General features: G+C 44.5%; 1 protein-coding gene across 1 annotated transcript in view; it reads right to left on the bottom strand.

The window, feature by feature from the left end:
• The window catches only part of LOC147712428 (uncharacterized), a 168,486-nt gene that overhangs the window by 73,355 nt on the left and 75,176 nt on the right, over positions 1 to 19,955 (bottom strand). The window contains exon 4 of the mRNA XM_086919652.1: positions 16,456 to 16,599. Coding sequence (XP_086775778.1) covers positions 16,456 to 16,599 — 144 coding nt within the window. The remainder of the gene's footprint in view (positions 1 to 16,455; positions 16,600 to 19,955) is intronic.

Raw genomic sequence — 19,955 nt, 5'->3', positions numbered from 1 at the left:
GAGAAAGAGGGAGGGCTCTTTTTAGTCGTCACCTTGTCGCTAAGGTGAACGCATACCCCCAAAACAGGTCTTCCGTGTATGGGTCACTATATTCATACAGAAGAAATAAGGAAATCTCCGGAAGAGAAGCTCATCCTTAAACTTCGTCATAGTTGAAGCTACTGAACTATAGAACCCCCCGCCACTCTTACTGTGCTCTTCCTAGTCCTGCAACCCAGTCTCAGCCTGCAACTCTATTGGTTGAAAGTAGTAAAACCCCGGGAGTGTGTATCACGTGTCTCAGTTTTCGCGCGAAAAGACTTTCACTGTTCAGAAGGAGAAAGAAGTGCGTCTATCCCTTGTGCAAGTCCTGCGCACCCCAGAGACAAAGGGAACAACAAGAGTGACAAAGATTTAAAGTGAGTGGCGCTGCGAGGAATACAGTTAAAGTTCTTGGTACTATGCGCTGTTTCCGTACGAAATTACTCGTTTGGCTGTAAAGGGAAAGAACCCATTAAGGAATCGTGTGTGCGTTCCCGTGGCCGTCTGACCAGAAAACGAGTCTCTCTCTGCTGCGCGATCTCGTACTCCATTCTCGTGCATTTGAAAGCCTCTTGATTTGTTTCAGATCTTAATATTAAACTAGGAAAAATTAGTATATTTCCGTAATATTAAACTAGGAAAAATGAGTATATTTCCGTAAGTTATGGAGACGGTCGTTAGGTGACAGTTGAAAACCCATCGGCATTAAGTCAGAAAGCAAAACGGGATAAAATTACAGTCCTGAATCTAAACAGAGGGCGTGAAGACAGGAACTTGGGGCTGCTTCAAATGCAAACATAGCTGGATGTAAATACTTGAGAACGTTTAACATGGTTCTAAGTTGAGACTCTAGGTGTGGTCCACAGCACTGAGGGACACCACCACAGCCTTCAGGGACACCACCACAGCCCTCAGGGACACCAACACGGCACTCAGGGACACCACCACAGCCCTTAGGGACACCATCACAGCACTCAGGGACACCACCACATCACTGATGTACACCACAAAATCAATCAGGGACACCACCACATCACTCAGGGACACCACCACATCACTCAGGGACACCACCACACCACTCAGGGACACCACCACACCACTCAGGGACACCAACACATCACTCTGGGACACCACCACATCACTCACGGACACCACCACATCACTCTGGGACACCACCACATCACTCTGGGACACCACCACATCACTCTGGGACACCACCACATCACTCTGGGACTCCACCACATCACTCTAATACACCACCACATCACTCAGCACCATAACAGCACTGTCCTTGCTGGCTAACAACAAGCATTCCCATAGCCAATAGGATTCACATTAGGAAAGTGTAAGCTATTGGCTTTGTAAATAACAATGCTATTAATTTATATATTTTCAGTGCCAACACATATTAAAAAAATAATTGTCATTTACAATACCAATAGCCCACACTTTCCTAATGCGAGACCTATTGGCAACGCCAGTGCTTGTTACCATTTCATCCATGGTATGGTGTATGCCTGTCAGAGAAACATGACATGGGCAACGCTTGCTACCGGGGCTCTGCAGCAAGGACATTCCTTTGGTGTTGAGTTGCACAAATACCAATTAGCTGTTATCTCAATCAGGAAGTGTGCCAACTAAATTGGATGTATAACAACCTGTCCTGAGGGACCAGGATTATTTCTAAAAAGGCCATAGAGGTCTGGTCTGTTTATGAAGAACAAATTCTGCGGTTAGTTTGGTTTGCTTGATTTTTGTTGTTTCACCGGTTCCCAGTAGAGATATTTGAGCTCTTCTTTCCTAGGTGGATCCTGCTTCTCCTAATGTGCTTTGAGCCGTAATGCTGACATCAATTACCTAACATTGGAGATCCGGCCTACTTTGCTGCTTGTGTCAATCCGAATAACGGCAGATAAGGCTTCCCCATAAGGTAGGAGCTCTGGGGTCCGCCTAATACGGGCCCAAAAGAGCTGTGTGCGTACTTATGTCAAGCATAAGGGGTGTGAGGGGATGTTTTGAGGTAGCATCACTAAATCCGTTAGGAATTTGAGCTCAGACTTGTAGAGGTTGTGGACCTTATCAATCCCCACAGCTCTGCTCCATACAGTGCTGTACTGAATGTTTTTGCGTCGTAAACTTGAAGAGGTGGAGCTTCCGGTCAACTATGTGTGGAACGATTTTCCTTCCCAAGGGATCCCGCAACCCGCTTATGACCGATCGGCATCTTAGTTAAGTGGGGCTTTCATGATATTTTATCTAATAGTCTGACACCAAGGTAGTCAAAAGTGCTGACTCTTTCCAAGGGAGTCCTACCTAGCAATGGGCTGCCTCTATGTTATGTTATGTTATGTTATGTTATGTTAAAATGCGTTTATATAGCGCTCGGCTACTCTAAAAGAGTGTCCCGGCGCTTTCCACAGGCAGCTACAGTGTATAACAACATAACAAGAAAAACAGAACCCAAAAGAAAAAGAAAGAAACCCACCTAAACAGAGAGATTAAAAAGCCAAGTCTTCAAATTCTTCCTGAATTGAAGCAAATTGGGAGTACTGCGAAGTACCAGTGGGAGCGAGTTCCACAGCTGGGAGGCCTTGAGGCTGAAGGAGCGCCCCCCAATACGAGCCTTCCTCACGCGTGGAACCACAGCAGTGAAAAGGGATTCCGAACGCAGTGAGCGAGCAGGGCGATGTGGACTTGTGGGGGTTAAAGGCCATAAATTTGGTTTTTGAGGTATTAATGACCAGCCCCTTAGTGTCATAGAAATGTTGGAACCTATCAATTAACCGCTGCAACCTCGCTGGGGTCTTTCACACAAGCAAGGTGTTATATGCGAACAAAAGGGTCGGGACCTTATCGCCCCCAGAGTTGGCGAATCTGCTGGATGTTCTTGCAGGAAGCTGACCCCTCCATTTATAAAGAGAGAGAATAGAGTGGGAGCAAAAACACAACCCTGCCGAACTCCCCTACTGACAGGAATGCGATCGGTCAGTTGTCCTTGCACCCCTCACCTAATCTGTGCGTAGTTCTCTTTGTGTAGGTGAACTACCAGATTGAGAATGAATGAGGGGATGCCCATATTTTTAAGTGCCAAACATAATTTGCTCCTAGGGACTAAGTCAAAGGCAGTCTTCAATTCAATGAATGCTAGGTAAAGACTGCCCTTGCCAATCACCATCACTTTCCAATAGATGAGTAGGAGCACCACCTGCACCACCTCTGCTCCTTTCCAAGACCTAGGGACTGGGGTGCCCTTGGCTATTGCATTTGCCAAGAGAAGAATATAGCGGGCCAAGCTCGGAATGTTGGCTAAGAATAAGTCTGCTGGAATGCAGTCTGGTCCTGCTGCTTTAGACAGCACTATTCTGCCTATTGCGGCCTCAATTTCACCATGGGTAAAAAGTCGCCCGAGGGATGCCCATAAAATTCAGCCACCTCCACTGGGGGAGTGTCTTCAGAGGTTGAATAGAGCTTCCAAAAGTGGTCGTACCATCCCTGGCCAGTAATATAATTAGGGGGCGAGTGTGCTCCTGATTTGCTACCCCAGGTAACTAGGGACCAAAATAACTTGGCGTCTTTTACTGCACTTGCTTCCTTAAGTTGCTGCAAGCGGGATTCATCCCATACTAACTGTGCCGAGTGCAAAGCAGTCTTCTAGCACTTCCTGGCAGGTTTGATCAAGGGGCACTTCTTATCTTTGATTGCTGCAGCTAAGAGGGATCACTCGCGTCAGCAGCAATCTTCAGTGTACCACGTGTGAGCACGTCTTGTTGTCATACTGGGCTTGCAGTCCGAGCTGGGTGCTAAAAAATACACATTAGGTCGGCGGAAAGTGCAGGAATAGACCATAGCTACATCAGCCAGCCCACTTTTGCTAGCAACCACAGACTGGAGCTCAAATGAACCTATTGCCAGGTCATGCCGTGTGCCTGCAATCTTATGTTCTTGCAGAGCCACCTTTTGCCATTTTAGGGATCTGTTATTATTCGAGGGAACAATCTCCCTAGTGTGGATGAAAGGTGGCTTGCTCTTGAGGTAGTAGGGGGCTTCCCACAAGGGGTTCACACTTAAACAGAGAGGATTATGGCCACTCTCTGTAGTGGTACCTACGCTCATATCAATCAAGTTTCCCCAAAGCCTCAAGTCAAGGAGATTATAATGAATACAAGACGGGCAGCTGACTCTGTTGTATATGTTCGTGCCCTACCTGTCAGAGGGAGTCCTGCAGTTTACTGCCCTCAGACCAAACTCGACATTAAGGGCATTAAGATGGAGCGCCGTCTATTTCCATCTTTTAAGAGGGGATAGATTTAAGGAGGGGACAGCCCATTTGATGTTGTCATCCTCAGTGCCTAGCAGATATTCTTTGTCGAGTGGTTCGAAGGTACTATTAAGGTCGCCTGGTACTATTAATCTAGAATGTGATGAACATCTAGCTAAGCTCTCTTCCAGCAGGGTAATGGTAGGAGAGGGTCTGCCCCCTTTTGTTCCCCTCACATAAACATTGAACAAGTCAATGGGGTCTCACCCCCTGGGTCCCTTGATACTGCCTCCCAAAATAGCTGGGCTAGAACTTGGGGGAGGGTGATCCGGCATCCCAGGGCTATTCTCGCCCAGATAATCAATCCCCCTGCTGGACACCCTCTCCCTATTGTTGTTGCTGGTGAGCAGAAGCACACAAAACCTGATTTAAATAAAGGAACTAAACTCCAGGTCTCCTGAAAAATGCAAATGTCGTATCCCTCAATTAGGTTGTTCCAGTGAGGGAGTGACAATTTGCTATATAACCCAGCCACGTTCCATTATATTATCCTAAGCTGTCGGTGGAAATCTGGGCTAGAGTCAGCACTTGAATTGAGAAGACAATGGCTAATAGGGGCCAGTAATGGAGCTTGGGAGTTGTGACTTGTGCAAAGATCCTCACCCTTCAACTTGCTAAGGTTGGAAGGGGTGTTGCTCGTACCTGCTTCAACTAGGGGTCTAGCTTCCCTTTGGTTAGGCACCTTCTGTCGAATCTGATGGTCTTCCATTAGGAGTCAATCATTAACGTTTAAGCTAGAGCCACTAGCTAGTCGGCCGCATGGTTGGGGTGCAAATAGCTTGCTCTGGTCCTGGGGTGTAGCGCGCTTAAACTGGATTAAAAAGGTGTCAGGGGAGCAAGTTAAACATTTCAGGGAAAGGAGGTTTTCTGACAAATCTATCCCTTTGAGGGTAACTTTGATGCAATCAAATGGTTGGGCAGGAAAAGTACAGCTCCATGCCCAAAGAATGTTGTCTCAAATTACCAAGCAACTGCCCCTAAGGTGACAGATCCAGTGAATTGCTTTGTTGGACAAAGAATCTTCCACCTCATACCCCTTTCTTTTGTTGAGTTTTGGGACATCAACCATATAGGTTTTCAGTGCGGGTGGCAGGCTTGGGAAAGCTGGTTGAGTCAGTTGGTTTCGGCCATTACATGTCATTTGCTGTCTCTGGGGAAGGAGATGTTTCTAGCCCCAGGGAGATTAGTGGGACCATGCGTGACCACTAGATTAGTTGAATGATTGACTTGATTGGGGGCCGGTTCAGATGATGCTTGGGTGTAGGGAGTAATAACAGGGTGGAGCTGGGTAAGCCCATGAGAAGCAGTGTCCCTTCCAATGATGACTGCCTGGTGGGGCCTGTGAGGGTTACAAATGGTTTGCGTGTGAGCTCCTAACCCAGGATTAGCATATAATTGGGGAGGTGAGCCATTCTACATTAATGATGTAACTAGGGTAGTAAGGCCCTCAATCATAGATAGCATAGTACCTATTTCGGCCCTAATTATATTAGTAAATTGATGGGTGTTCTGGGGTTCTGGATTTTGTGCTGATGCAATAGCATTAGTGATCTCAGGAGGCTGCTGGGGAATATCTTCCTTGGGGTGATCAGACTGGTCCAATAAAGGAGCAAACCTGTTTGCACATGAGGTAATGGATTCTGGCTGCGATGACGTAGTACTAGAGGAATTATGGGAATTAGTAAAGGGAGAGTGAACCCTCACAGTGCTAGACGGTGCCTCCAAATTGAATGAAGGAGTACCCTTTGAGAGTGTTTTTTTTAAACATTGCTGGGATGGCAGGTGAACAACTGGGGCTAGTGTTCCCGGGAGATGGTTTGTCAGAAGAGGCGCTTAAAGGAATGGCTAGTTCTGCATTTTAAATGCCTTCCCACTCGCTAATCAAACTATCGATGTGATCTAGGACGCAATTACTGCCTGGATGTTCCGTCAATTTTCTAATCTTTTCCCTTTCCCCGCTTGTCCACCACTGGTACCTTCCATGGTTCTTCTCTTGCCGATTCCTCGAACCTTGAGCCTTGGGGGTCGTGGGATGTAGACAAAGCCAGATGGAAACTAGTTACAACATATCCCTTTTCCAGCAATGTGTAACAAAGTAGCCAAGAAGAGTAATGATGGTGCGGACGCCCAGCTCAGTAGATAGCAAGTAGCCTACGCAGTCACACAATTAATGGGATGTAGTCCAGTAGATGAGAGATTAAAACAATGCAGGGGGATTTATTCTCCAAGCATCACAAGGCAGGGTGTGCCTCCATAACCTCCCCCCACTACTAAAAAACGCTTTTAAAACAAGAAGAGAGAGCTACCGCAAGGAGGTGGCTAATTTGACAGGAACGGGACCCAGGGAATGACAGAAGTAAAAGCAAGCAATGAGCATCAATAGTTAGTAACAATAATGTGGAGTGGGTCAGCAGACAATCTCAGTTTGCTTATAATAAGTTGAGTACAGGTCCATACCTTGCCCAGAGCAAACAGATGGAAAGGGAAGAGATACAACGGCACAGTACCTCAAATGTCAAGTGTCAACCTGCTGTAGGCAACGGGCAGCCAGGTGTAAGAGGGGAGGCCCTACCCTGCCTCTTCCTGGCAATGACGGGCAAGGACAGGCCGGCCCTTGGCCTGGGCTTTGTCTGGGCATGTCCCGCATGCGTCCCGTGCCGCGCGGGAAGAGACAGCACTTTGAGTGCGGTGTTGGTGCCTCCCCCTCGTCAGTGGCAGCGGTAAGGAGTCCGGTTGCACCCTGGGGCTTGTAGTCCCAGCATGGTGAGCAGCGAGCTTGCGGCTGTGCAGGCGGGACTCAGAGGGTGCATCCTGGGACTGGAGTTCCACCAGAGTGATGCAGCAAGATGGCAAATTCCCCCAAAGCACCCAAACAAAAGCCCCGGCAAGAAACAGCGTCCCGTGCCGTGGGGGAAGAGGCAGTGCTTTGAGCGAGGTGTTGGCACCACCCCTCATCAGGGGCAGCAGGAACAAGTCCGGTTGCACCCTGGGACTTGTAGTCCCACCAGGGTGAGCAATAGGCTTGAGGCGGTGCAGGCGGGAATCAGAGGATGCACCCTGGGGCTGGAGTCCCACAGTGTGATGCAGCAGGAAGGCAAGTGCCCCTGAAGCGGCCAAACAAAAGCTCTGGCAAGAAACAGCGTCCCGTGCTGCGGGGGAAGAGGCATCGCTTTGAGCGAGGTGTAGGTGCTTCCCCCTCAACGGCAGCCGGAAGGAGTGCTGTTGTACCCTGGAACTTGTAGTACCACCAGGGTGAACAGCGGGCTTGCAGCTGTGCAGGTGGGAATCAGAGGGTGCACCCTGGGACTGGAGTCCCACCAGGGTGATGCAGCAAGATGGCAAGTGCCCCCGAAGTGGCCAAATAAAAGCATATGGCTGGGTCCAAACTGGGGTGTTGTGGTGAGTGTTAGAATTAAACACAGCAAACACTCGATGTGGAAGAGCTGGTTTATTCAAAGAACGATGGATTAAACCCAGATCCTTGTGACTGGGGGTGAATGTTTGCATTGTTCAGCAGTCCGCCCATCAATTGTTTCTTTTGCATATGTTGCCCTAAATGGGAAAGGTATGCCCAGACGTGGGTCCCGTGCTCACCACACCACTGGATTGAAGCTAGACTGGCTGATTAAGGGTGATGCCCTGAAACCGGTCCTAGGATGCTTGTTTGTGGTCCAGGGCAGACCTAGCTGGGCAGTTCGGGTTGGACTGTTCCCATAAGAAACAGGGTCAAGACTGATTTGCATATGGCTGGCTCCAAAGTTCCAAACTAGGGTGGTGTGGTGAGCAAAAGAACGATGTACTAAACCCAGATCCTTGTGACTGGGGGTGGATGTTTGTCTTTAGCAGACAAACACCCCAGCAAGAAACAGCATCTCCGCTACTAGATTAATGGAGTATGAGCTTCCCAATTCAACCATCAAGTACGACTCAGCTGGGCCTAATTTAATATGTCCAGTTATTGAATTTTCCTCTTTTGTGTTCTTATTGCAGCCTTGAATAAGACATTCATACAAATCCCACCACAATAACACTGCTTGGAGCTGCCCCAGCAGAACTGCCTTAGGTAGTACTCCTCCGTCTGCAAATTCAAATGGCCTTCGCATCCTGGCAGGCCTTAGGCATTTTCCAGTCAACTGGCCATTCATATACATGCAACATACATCCTGATAAACAGTTCCTAACAGGCACTCTCCATCCTGCCTCCTGTCAGTAAGGGAAATTCGCAGCTATCCCATACAGTCAGTGTTTAATTAGTAAAAGCAAAAGTAATAATAATAAAATAGGCTGCCAGCTTGGTCCACTGGAACAGCGCACTTCTCTCACGAACAACTTCCAATTCTGGCACCAGACACTTTGCCAAATGGCCCCTGTCCCTGCCTGAATGTATATGCCTAGAGTAAAGTGCTGTTCAAGCAAGTGTGAAGGCTTTTTCCTGATTTGAATCATATTTGCTTAACATGAATCTTCAGCAATTAAAACGACAATGATGTGATGTACAGCACCATGTTTACCTGGCATGGTCCAAACTTCGAACCAAATAGGCCTCGACTCCATCTTGTATTTTAATGGATGCTGCTTCAAAATATTCATTGTGTGTTTATATTTCTCAATGACACCGCACACAACAAAATGTGCACTGTTGCTATGTGCTGAATGCAGTTCTCGAAGAACTGCAGAGGAAGTCTTTAATACTTTTGAAGGTTCTTCCTGTTCGTTTACTGTAGGCTAATCACCTATGAGAACTCCCATTGTTTATGTAGCCAAATTTGTCCTAACACCTCCAATGACATTAGGTCAGAAGAGAAGAATAATTATTCAGTTAGAGTGATAGTGCTAGGATGGTGGTACTATATGAAGTTTTATAATGCTGTATTCATTATTACATTGTTACATTTGCAAACCCTATAATGACTTTGTGATTTGCATTACTTTCCTTGTGACATCTTCTAAAAAAAAAATGATTTTGGGTGAACCAGACTCTTTTCTGCGCCTCTATGGATGCTGCCCTGTTTTCTACTAATTTGTTGCATATTCTCGATTTTGCTCATTGCTACATCTATTTTAATTGCTATTCTCCATGGAAATTAATTTCCGATGACTGATTTATTGAATCTGACTATACATTTCCCCTCTATAGTGCACTTTATTCTTTTAATAAACCTTCGTGGTTCCCCTAAATTACTGATCTCAAACTCACTTTATGAGTCAGTCTTATTTACTTACTGTATGTATTGTTAAATGTTGTTTTGAATTTTGGATTTAGGGACACCTAGTCCCATCTATTTTTGGGGACAACATTGCCCCTGGCCCAGCACCGGGTTCTTTGTCTCACTCGTGCACATTATCTGAGAGACAGCGCCCACACAAGCAAGCAAAAAACTTTCAAAAACTGGGTAATGTTTCTGAAATTACCACTTCTAATCAGTGACAGTCAATGCAGAGAAATAACTTAATATACTGGGGTAACAACAATTCAATTGTTAAAGAAATAAACTTTTACATTGCTTAAGAACCTTTCCCATATTTTTACATGGAGTTTGCTTCTAGATTTACATGGTAAATGTTTGATGAGTCTGTTTGTGCTAGGGCTCAGGCCAAGGTAGACCTTTCGCTTGGCTCTATCTATTAATTTGCTAACGCTCCCCCTCTAAGCAGTACTGTTACAGAGCACTGAGTTTGTGTTAGTGCCAAAAGAATGAAAAATAATACTCTACAATAGTAATGCACCGTGAATAATTCAATAGTGCTGGTATGTTTGCGTAGCAGTACTATCACAGAGCATTTAGATTTCATTCCTGTTTCACGAAATAAAAGTGAATGCACTGTAACAGTACTGCTCTCTCAATAAAACAGTGCTGCTCATTTATCTATAGAGCAGTACTGTTGCAGAGCCTGTGTTTTTTACATTAATGCAACAAGAATGAAAAGTAAATGCACTGTAACATTACTGCTCTGCAAATAAATCAGGAGTGCTTTATTAAGCATTATTACAGAGCATTTACTTTGCATTGACACCACTATCACAGAACGTAATGTGTGCCAGCCTATTACAACACATCATCGATCAGCTTGAGGAAGCAAAAATACCAATGCTGCTCATGATGGTGAGTGCGCTCTCTTACGTAGATCTTGATTGCAAACAGCGTACAGGAACCAACAATCTTCTTTTTACACAAGCAACATGCTGGGGACTGTGAAGCGATTCAGAACTACAGGCAAACTGTGACCACATTAATGCGGTGATAAGTTGACAAACGTTAGTGAGGGATGGTTGCATGGGCATTACCAAGCAGGTAGATAGGCAAATTCTGTGGCCATGCGCTTGGACTCCTTCGATGCTGCCTGCTGGGCTCCGACTACAAGGTTTCGTTCGATCTCCTCAAGTTATGGATCTTGGGTAGAGTCTGCTGTGCGTTCCTGTGACTGGGCTGCCAAAAGTGAAATTTCTAACCAACCTGGAGGCCCAAGTTCATACCACTGAGCAAGAGTCCATGAGTCGGTGTATGGGTGACACCCATTGTATGAAGTTGTGTGAGTTGATTTTGATTTAATAAGATGTGTACTAAACGTTATGAACATTCTGCACCAAAAAGAGAATGCTGCACTTGGCAGAAATGCACTTGCCTGTGTTTGGCCAAACTAGGTCCAAACAAAGCCTAACCTACTTCTTGGATTTTAAGACAACCATGATGTATGTTTTAATTTATTACTCTGACAATGCACAGAATATAGCATGCTACAACGCATGCAATCATATAACGTTCCTTAACCGCATCGCTGCTGCGGCGATTTTTGCGCTGTGCGGCTTTTTTCTAGAAGCCGCGTTACATGACGAGCTCAGCTCGTCATCAGCACACGCCACCCGTGACTGATGACGAGCTGAGCTCGTCATCAGCAGCGAAGGGGTTAACAACGCGGTGGTTACAATGACCGCGTTGTTAGAACAAGAGGCCATTACAACGCAAGTCAGTACATCGACTTACAGTAGATGGCGCTCTAACATTAGGAATAGTATAATTTACTATTCCAACAACAGCCTACACAACAGTAGGGAAGGGGTTGGAATAGTAAATTATACTATTCCTTATGTTAGATTGCCATCTATTGCAAGTCGATATAATGACTTGCGCAATAATGGCATCGCGTTCTAACAACGCAGTCGTTTTAACAAACATTTTGTGAAGTTATTGCGGTCTACTGACCACGTTGTGAAGGTTGTTTCCCCAATGGACATGACCAAAATGGATACAGAGAGTTTGTATTGACATGCTGTTCTTAAAGAATCATGGAGGAAACCATTTCTTGCTTTCAAAGGCTCTTCCTGCCTGTGTCATTCTTTATAAGACAGTCATTGTTTATGTAACTAGATTTGTTATGTTACCTACAATGACCTTAGGTTCGAATATATGCAATTAGGGCTAGTGCTAGACTGGTGGCATTAGGTGGCATTGTTTAATTCTGTACTGTGATTTATCAGTTCTTGCTGCATGTGCTTCCCCTATGCTTACTATGGAATTTCCATTGACTTCTATTGGACACTTTCCTAAAAAAATTATAAATCTTTGAGGTGAGCCAGTCTTCTGACTACCCACCTTTGGAACCAAACTTTGTAACTTAATATATTCTCGTCTTGAGGTTCATGTAATTCTACTGATGCATTCGAATGAGCCTTATGACAATTCTCTTTGTAAACTGATTAACTATTATGTTTTCCTTTGTAATGCTCTTGAATTATTTTTAATAAACCTTCATGGGTTACGTTTTAACCTCTTCTGTGTGGATGACAGAATGCTTTCGGCCTCGGCCACAGTGGGTATGTGCTGAGAACGGAAGCATTCTGTCCTCTACACATGACCGCCAAATTACAGCAGAGTGATTTCCTTTTTTTGTTTTTCGGCCTCATGAACTGGGGAAGAGCTTCCCCAACCTCCAGAGGCATATTTTGTTTTTTAGTGTAATGACGATACAGCCGCATTGCGCACAATGGCGTCAATACTTTGAAAATGAAATTAACCGATTGGCTCATTTTCCTTTCACTGCTTTGGTGCTCGCAGAGCTATCTCAGCCCCGAGCACTGAAACAAACAGTAGAGGTATCATTGGAAAGGGGAGAATCGTCCCTTTCCACTGGTACTCTTCCCTAGTGGATCCCTGCTTGGGGATCACCACAGAAGGGTGATCCCCATGCAGAGATCCACCACTAGACAATATGGAGGGAGGAGAGGGCCCTTGGGCAAGGGTCTTTTCTCCCCCCAAATGTCTATTGGCATAATCAGTCAGTCTTCCCGTCTTGGGGAGCGAATGGGGGCAATAGCCCCTGATTTGCCCCATGGGGGTAGGAAGGATACTAGGCACCAGGGTTTTCTTTTCTTTTTTTAATATGTAGGGCTTGGCTGTCCAAAATGTTCATGCCAATCCTCCACCCCAAACAAAAAGGGACAGTCTTTCTGTCCCCTGGAAGACAGATGGAGAGGGGGCAGAAAGCCCACAAGACTCGATTTTATGAAACAGGGGTGTCTAGGTTTCCCTAGTTGGCCGCCAAACCTGGGAGCAAAATCGAAAGTGTACCCTGATATATCACAAAAAAAAACTGTTTTTCAAAGGGGGCTTCTGTGTTTTGGTCCTGGGCTCGCAATCAATCTAGGGAAACGTACCAAACACAGACATTTCTGAAAAGTAGACACCTGGGGCTGTCAACAGAGGTGTGGATTGCATGGATCCCCCAAATTTAGCAAAAACATCACATTGTCCTCACCTTTCTGTGTGGAAAAGTGGTGGGATCACCGGGCCAGCATACATTTCCTACCACCCAGCATTTCCCGAGGTCTCCCAATACAAATGGTACCTCACTTGTGCAAGTGGGCCAAGTGCCTGTGACAGGGAAGGGCCCAAAATGTATTGTGGAGGCATCACAAATGTTAATCACAAAACAGCCTGGTTTTGCAATGGATTCATCTGCGTTTTTGGTCCAGGGCTCAGCGGCCATCTAGGGAAACCTATAAAGCCCAGACAATTCTGAAAACTAGATACCCGGAGGAGTCCAAAGAGGTGTGGATCTCATTAATTCCCCAATGTCTTCTTACCCAGAATGTCGTACAAAGTTAAACTTTAGCCCAAAAAATAATCCTCACATTTCTCTGTGGAAAAGCTGTGGGATCACCAGGTCTCCCAATGAAAATGTTACATCACTTGTGTGGGTGGGCCAATTGCCCCCAACAGGGATGGGGCCAAATGTTTTGTGGAGGCATCAAAATTATCAATCAACAAACAACCCGATTTTGCCAGGGAGGCCTGTGCATTTCTGGTGCGGGACTTGTCAGTTGTCTTGGGAATCCTACCAAACCCACACATTTCTGAAGACTAGACACCTGGGTAGTCCATGGAAGTGTGGCTTGCTAGGATCCCCCTAACGTTTTTCTACCCAGATTATCATGCAAATCTCAAATTTAGCTAAAAAATCACCTTTAACGGACATTTCTGTGTGGGATTCCTGCTCTGGGACAATTTTATTATCACCAACCATTCCCCTTGGTCTCCCGAGTAAAATTATATGTCACTTGTGTGGGTGGGCCAAGTGCCTGTGACAGGGAAGAGCCAAAAATGTGTTGAGATTGAGGGAATATCACAGCGAGCTGATAATCACAGGTTTTCTTTGTATGTTTTTAGGCTGACTCTGCTTTGGGCAACCACACAAATAAGGTATAATTTTACTTGGGAGATAGAGGGGAACACTGGGAGGCAGGGACTTTGTGCCAGTGATGTGATCCCACACAGAAATGTGCTAGATATGCGATTTGTTTGGTAAATGTGAGGTTTGCAGGGGCCCTTGGCCGAGAAACATTTGGGGGATCCACGCAAGCCACACATTTCTGGAATCCCGGGGTGTCTAGTTTTCCGAAATGTCTGAGTTTGGTAGGTTTCCCTAGGTGGCCGCCAAGCCTGTGACCAAGAATGCAGGTGCCCACCCTGGAAAACCAGGTCATTTTGTGATAGAAAATTTGATGTCTCCACAAAACATTTTGGGCCCTTCCCTGTCAACGGCACTTGGCCCATCGACACAAGTAAGGTACCATTTCTATCAGGAGACCAGGAGAAACACTGGGTGGTAGGAAAAGTGTCACCCTGGTGAACCCACAACTTTCCCACAAAGAAATGGGGGACATTTTGATTTTGTTTAGCTACATTTGAGGTTTGCAAGACATTCTGCGTAGGCAAACATTGGGGTATTGATGCAAGCCACACCTCTCTGGACTCCCCCGTGTGTCTAGTTTTCAGAAATTTCTGTGGTTTGGTAGGTTTCACTAGATGGCTGCCGAGCCCAGGACCAAAAACACATGTTACTCCCTTGCTAAAGCAGGTCATTTTGTGATAGATAACTTTGATGTCTCCACATTAAGTTTTGGGCTATTTCCTCCTGCAGTCACTAGGCCTACCCTCACAAGTGAGGTACCAATTTAAAGGGAGACTTATGGGACAACATAATAGTAGAACAAGTGTGAGTACCAATTGTCTTTCTATGCATTTCTGCCTTCCAAATGTAAGCCAGTGTGTAAAAAAATTGTCATATTGAAAAATGTCCTCTGATTCACATGCTAGCATGGGTACCCACAATTTCATAGATGTGCATATTACTACTGCTTCTAAACTCCATATCTTGTTCTCATTTCAGAAATACAGAGGCTTCCTTGATAACCAATTTCACTCTATATATTTTACAAAATGAAGTGCTGTTTACCCGGTACACAATGAAAACCCATTGCATGGTGCTGCTCAGATATTGGCTCTGGGTACTTCGGGTTCTTGGTGAACTTACAAGCCCTACATATCATTGCAACCAGAAGGGTCCAGCAGACATGACAGTATATTGCTTTCAACAATCTGTCATATTTAAGAGAAGTTACAGGTAAATCGGTAGGCACTGTTTTGTTCAACTCAATTTCAATATTTATTTATTTCAACTGCTACTTTCTATAGGAAAACCTTGAAGGGTCTACACAAAATATCCCATTCTGAATTTAGAGTTTTGTGTACTTTTTGGAAACGTATAGCTTTCGGGGTTCCATTATTGGTTTCACACTCATTTCTACCACTGACTGGAAAGAGGTTGAAATTACCAAAAAGTGGGAAAATATGTTATATCCCATTAAAATGCCAAAACCTAAACAACAGTTTGGTTTTCTGACAAACGTCTGACTGTTCCTGAAAGCTAGCAGATGGTGATTTTAGCACTGTAAACCTTTCATTAATACCATTTGCAGGGGAAAAACAGACACTTTGTTCTGTAGCATCTTTTCCACATTTTCCCCAAAAAATAAAACATGTATCTGTATTTTGGCTAAAGTCTCGGTTCCCTCCATGGGAATCCACAAACCCTGGGTACCTTTAGAATCCTCAGGATGTTTGAAAAAAAGTATGCAAATTTGGCGTGGATACCTTATGTGGACAAAATGTTATGGGGACCTAAGCGCGAAATACCTCAAATAGCCCAAAAAAGGCAAAGCACATTGAAGGAACACTAGCAGGGAAAGGGTTAATGACTTGAGGAAGTTATTTAAGTAAATGATACTTGGTTAATTTTTGTTGAATTGCCATTTAGGGGCACATTGAGTGATTCAACACCATCCCTGATCCTTTGTGGGCACTTTATCTCTCTATTTTGTTAGATTATCTGAGATAGCATTGACAAAGTCATGTCCCAGAGTGTCACTTGCACCACGCAAAGCAAAGTCTCACCTGGATGGACCACAAGTCTACAACAACAGGCCAAGATGACCCATTGTTCAGAAAATGTTTTGTTGGGCTTAGCAGACCAGCAAAGGATTTCACCTGGAATAGAAGAGTCCAGATACCCCGAAAAGAGACTCTCTCCTGTGCCAAGGCATCAATGGATACATCATATGTACTACAATTGCACAAAATATATAAATCAATATTTTAACACCTTTGTTGTGATCTCAGTTGTAAATCATATATTTGTTCTGGTGAATTAATAAATATATTTAAAATGGACCTATAAATGATCAAAATCTTGGATATAAAATATAAACAATACTGTTACTTCCATGGACCTTAGATATATACACCGTTCATAGGACCAGGAGTGCAATATCAACTTACTATGAAGATGGAGGCTCCAATCAACAATCTTTTTCTACTTTCATGAAGGTCCAAAGGAAATTGGATTTCCAATTGTGCTTCAGGAACAACAGGCCTGCGTCTCTGAATCTTTCCAATTTCAACAAGCATATCGAACGAGTTGACCTAAGAGAATATATTTTTTTTAGTATGTACATAAAACCCTTTGAAGTTCATAATCAAATTCCAAAAGCCAAAATTAAAACTAAATCTTGAATGTAAAGTGAGGAAAACGGTTCTAATGAGTATCTTACAAAATGTATTAGAAACAGGTATTTCTTATTGTTATAACCTCCTTTTTAGCTGGCTCAGTGTTCAACTAAAATATTCATTCAGGAAACAAACTGGGCTCTATAGAAATGCCATTTTAAAGGAAGGAGAAGAGGAGAGGAGGAAAAAAGCCTTTTTCTTTTCTGGTTTCTAACCTTCTTCCTCTACTCTCACATTTTCTCTGCTGCTGCTGTACTGTAACATTCATTAGCATGACCTCTATCGATGGTCACACGTTATTTATGTTATGTTATGTTATGTTATCTGATTTTATATAGCGCACAGCTGCCTCAGCAAAGAGGCGTCCCGGCTCTGCCAGCGTCAGAAAGAACCAAGAGACTAAAGGACAAAACCAGAAGGCACTTACAACATTCAGCAAAGCAATAAAAGACTAAACAGAAGGAAAGGGAAAAGTTTTGATTGCTTTCCCTGAAATCCAGCAGGCAGTCCAAGCTACAAATCTGGAGAGGAACGGAGTTCCATAGCTTAGCTGCAAAGTAGCGGAAAGAGAGACCACAGACCCGAAGACGCTTCACTCGTGGAACTCTAACCAGGTGCTGTCCCAAGGAGCGCAGCTGGCGAGTTGGGACATATGGGGCTTAAAAGTTGACTAAGAGGCCAGATGAAGCAAGCTTCACGATCTTAAAAGACAAGCAAAGAGCCTTAAATTGGATCTGGTTGGGCATGGGTAGCCAATGAAGTCTCCGGATGGCATCCATAGAAGGGCACGTACGCGGGAGCCCCAACAGGGCTCTAACGGCAGCGTTTTAAACACGCTGCATACGCATGACCTCAGTCTGATTCGCCACCATACCCCGAGGTTCTTAACCACCAACTTAGGGGTGGGAGCACTACCAAGAGCAGTTGGCCACCATTGCTCACTCCAAAGACGCCTGTCCTCCCCTACGAGCATTACTTCCGTTTTGTTAGCATTCAGCTGGAGGCAATTTGTGGTCATCCATTCTGCAACGGCAGCCAGGCCGCTCCTAAACCTAGCCGCGTTCTGCATGGAATCATCAGCTAGGGCCACCACCACTTGCGTATCATTTGCATTCGAAAACCATGGTGAGACCCATATTCCTGGCAATCTTTGTGAAAGGTTGAACATATAGGTTAAACAATATGGGACTCACGCCAATTCATGTGGCACACCCTGACCGATGGCATGAGTCTGGGAAAGAAACGGAGGAGCCAACCGCGGAATGATTTCTATGTCAAGAACGATCTGAACCATTCCAGCGCTAGGCCCACAACACCTGCTGCCTCCAGATGCCGCAACAGAATCTCATGAGAAATCGTGTCAAAAGCGGCACTCAGATCCAGCAAGATCAGTGCCGCCTTATGACCGGAATCAAGGCTGGTCCGCAGATGTTCTGTTACAGTCAGGAGGACAGTCTCCGTGCTGTGGACGGAGCGGAAACCATTCTGGGAGGGATCTAGGATGTTATTGGTGTTCAAGAACCTCGTTAGTATGTTATTAACATGAGCCTCCTCAATCTTAGCCACCCAAGGAAGGAGGGAAATTGGCCAAAATGTTTCCAATTTAGCTGGGTTAGGCGAAGTTTTTTTTTAGTATTGGAGATACCTTTGCTTGTTTCCACAGCACAGGGACCACAGCAGTAGAGAAAGAGGTGTTAACAACCTGGCACAAAGGGGCTAGGAAGAGAGAGAGTGAGTCCCTGAACTGGGCAGGGTTTAAAGGATCGGCCGGGGAGCCAGATTTAACTCTCCTGCTCAGTAAAGTAAATGCTTGAGGCCGATTCACAGAATTAGCTTACGACAAAATCCTAAACTTACTACTTTTGGTATTCACAGAAGGCATTTAGTAGTAGTAAAGTTAGGATTTTATCTTAAGTTTGACTCAAGACAAACTTAAAACAGACTTAAGACAGACAGTAAGTTAGTTCTGCACCTCTGCATAATGGTCTTGATGCAAATGCAATTGTAATAAATTTGCTTTTGTGACCTTGTATTACACTACTCCAATTCCAACATTACAGGCATTGGTAACTATGAAGAAATCAAATTTAGTATTGAAGGCCTGACAATGCTGGAGCTGAAGAAATTTCATTTTCCAACAGTGAAAATTCAGATTTACATTTTTCATTCTATGTACATTGTTCTTTTCATCAGATTCCTCATGTTTTTGTCTCATTGGAGAATAGCCGAATTAACTTACCATAATAGTCTGCCAAACCTAATGATCGAAGATGAACTTTATTTTGAGATTCTGGTGCATCTTCTATTGATTTAACAAAGCTAAGTTTTGGTAGAACACAGTTTTTACCAATTGTATGGCCCAAATAAGCCACTGAGTCGATTTCAAAATTGCATTTATCCTTGTTTAATCTCAATCCTTGGTCTTGCAGATAGTTCAATACTTACATAGAGTCGCTGCATGTTCTTTTTTTGGTATTTTTAAAAACTAGTATGTTGTAAACCAAATGGAATTCTCTTGTACCTGAATGCCCCTTCTGGTGTTATAAAAGACTTTAATTATCTTTATGTAGTGCTATTTGATGGTACGTACTAGATCAATCTAACATGGAGAATATTGCTGTTCCCTTAAAAATTGAACAAAGTGAACCCAAAGGGGATGATGGACGGAGTGTTGAACATTGCAAGCACTCACCCCCAGTCAACTAATTTGGGTTTAATCCATTATCATTCTTTAGCTCACTCTGCCACCACACTTCAGACATGGCCATATGCAAATCAGTCTGACCTTGTGCCTCTATTGGAACAGTCCAGCCCGAACTGCCAATACATGTCTTCTCTGGACCGGAAAAAAGCCTCCTGGGACCGGTTTCTGGCTAATCAGCCGTCATCAGCCAGGCTAGCTTGAATCCACTGGCAAAGTGAGCAAGGGACCCGCGTCTGGGCATACCCTGCCAACTTAGGGTGAACAAAAAAAATCTCCAATATTAGGCAATGGAGTTCAATCTACCCACACATACACTCATTAAAATCTCTAGAATTGACACATATTCTGAATTTCTCATGGGGTTTGGGTATCACTACTACTAGTCAGAAGAATCAATCTCTTCAATTATATGCTTTTTGGACAGTTTCTCTAATTCTTCCTTTAAGGCTTTCCTCATAGATAAAGGACTGTTTCTGATCTTGTCTACCTTAGGCACTGCATTTTGTTTTAACTTGTTCTTATGAACAACATTATTTAATAATGCTACATTTGGTGAGAAAACTCTGGG

The sequence above is a fragment of the Lissotriton vulgaris genome, chromosome 5, assembly GCF_964263255.1.
Source record: "Lissotriton vulgaris chromosome 5, aLisVul1.2, whole genome shotgun sequence".
NCBI classification, from domain to species: Eukaryota; Metazoa; Chordata; class Amphibia; order Caudata; family Salamandridae; genus Lissotriton; species Lissotriton vulgaris.
The sequence above is the reverse complement of the archived record's forward strand: the minus strand, read 5'-3'. Positions and strand labels throughout refer to the sequence as shown.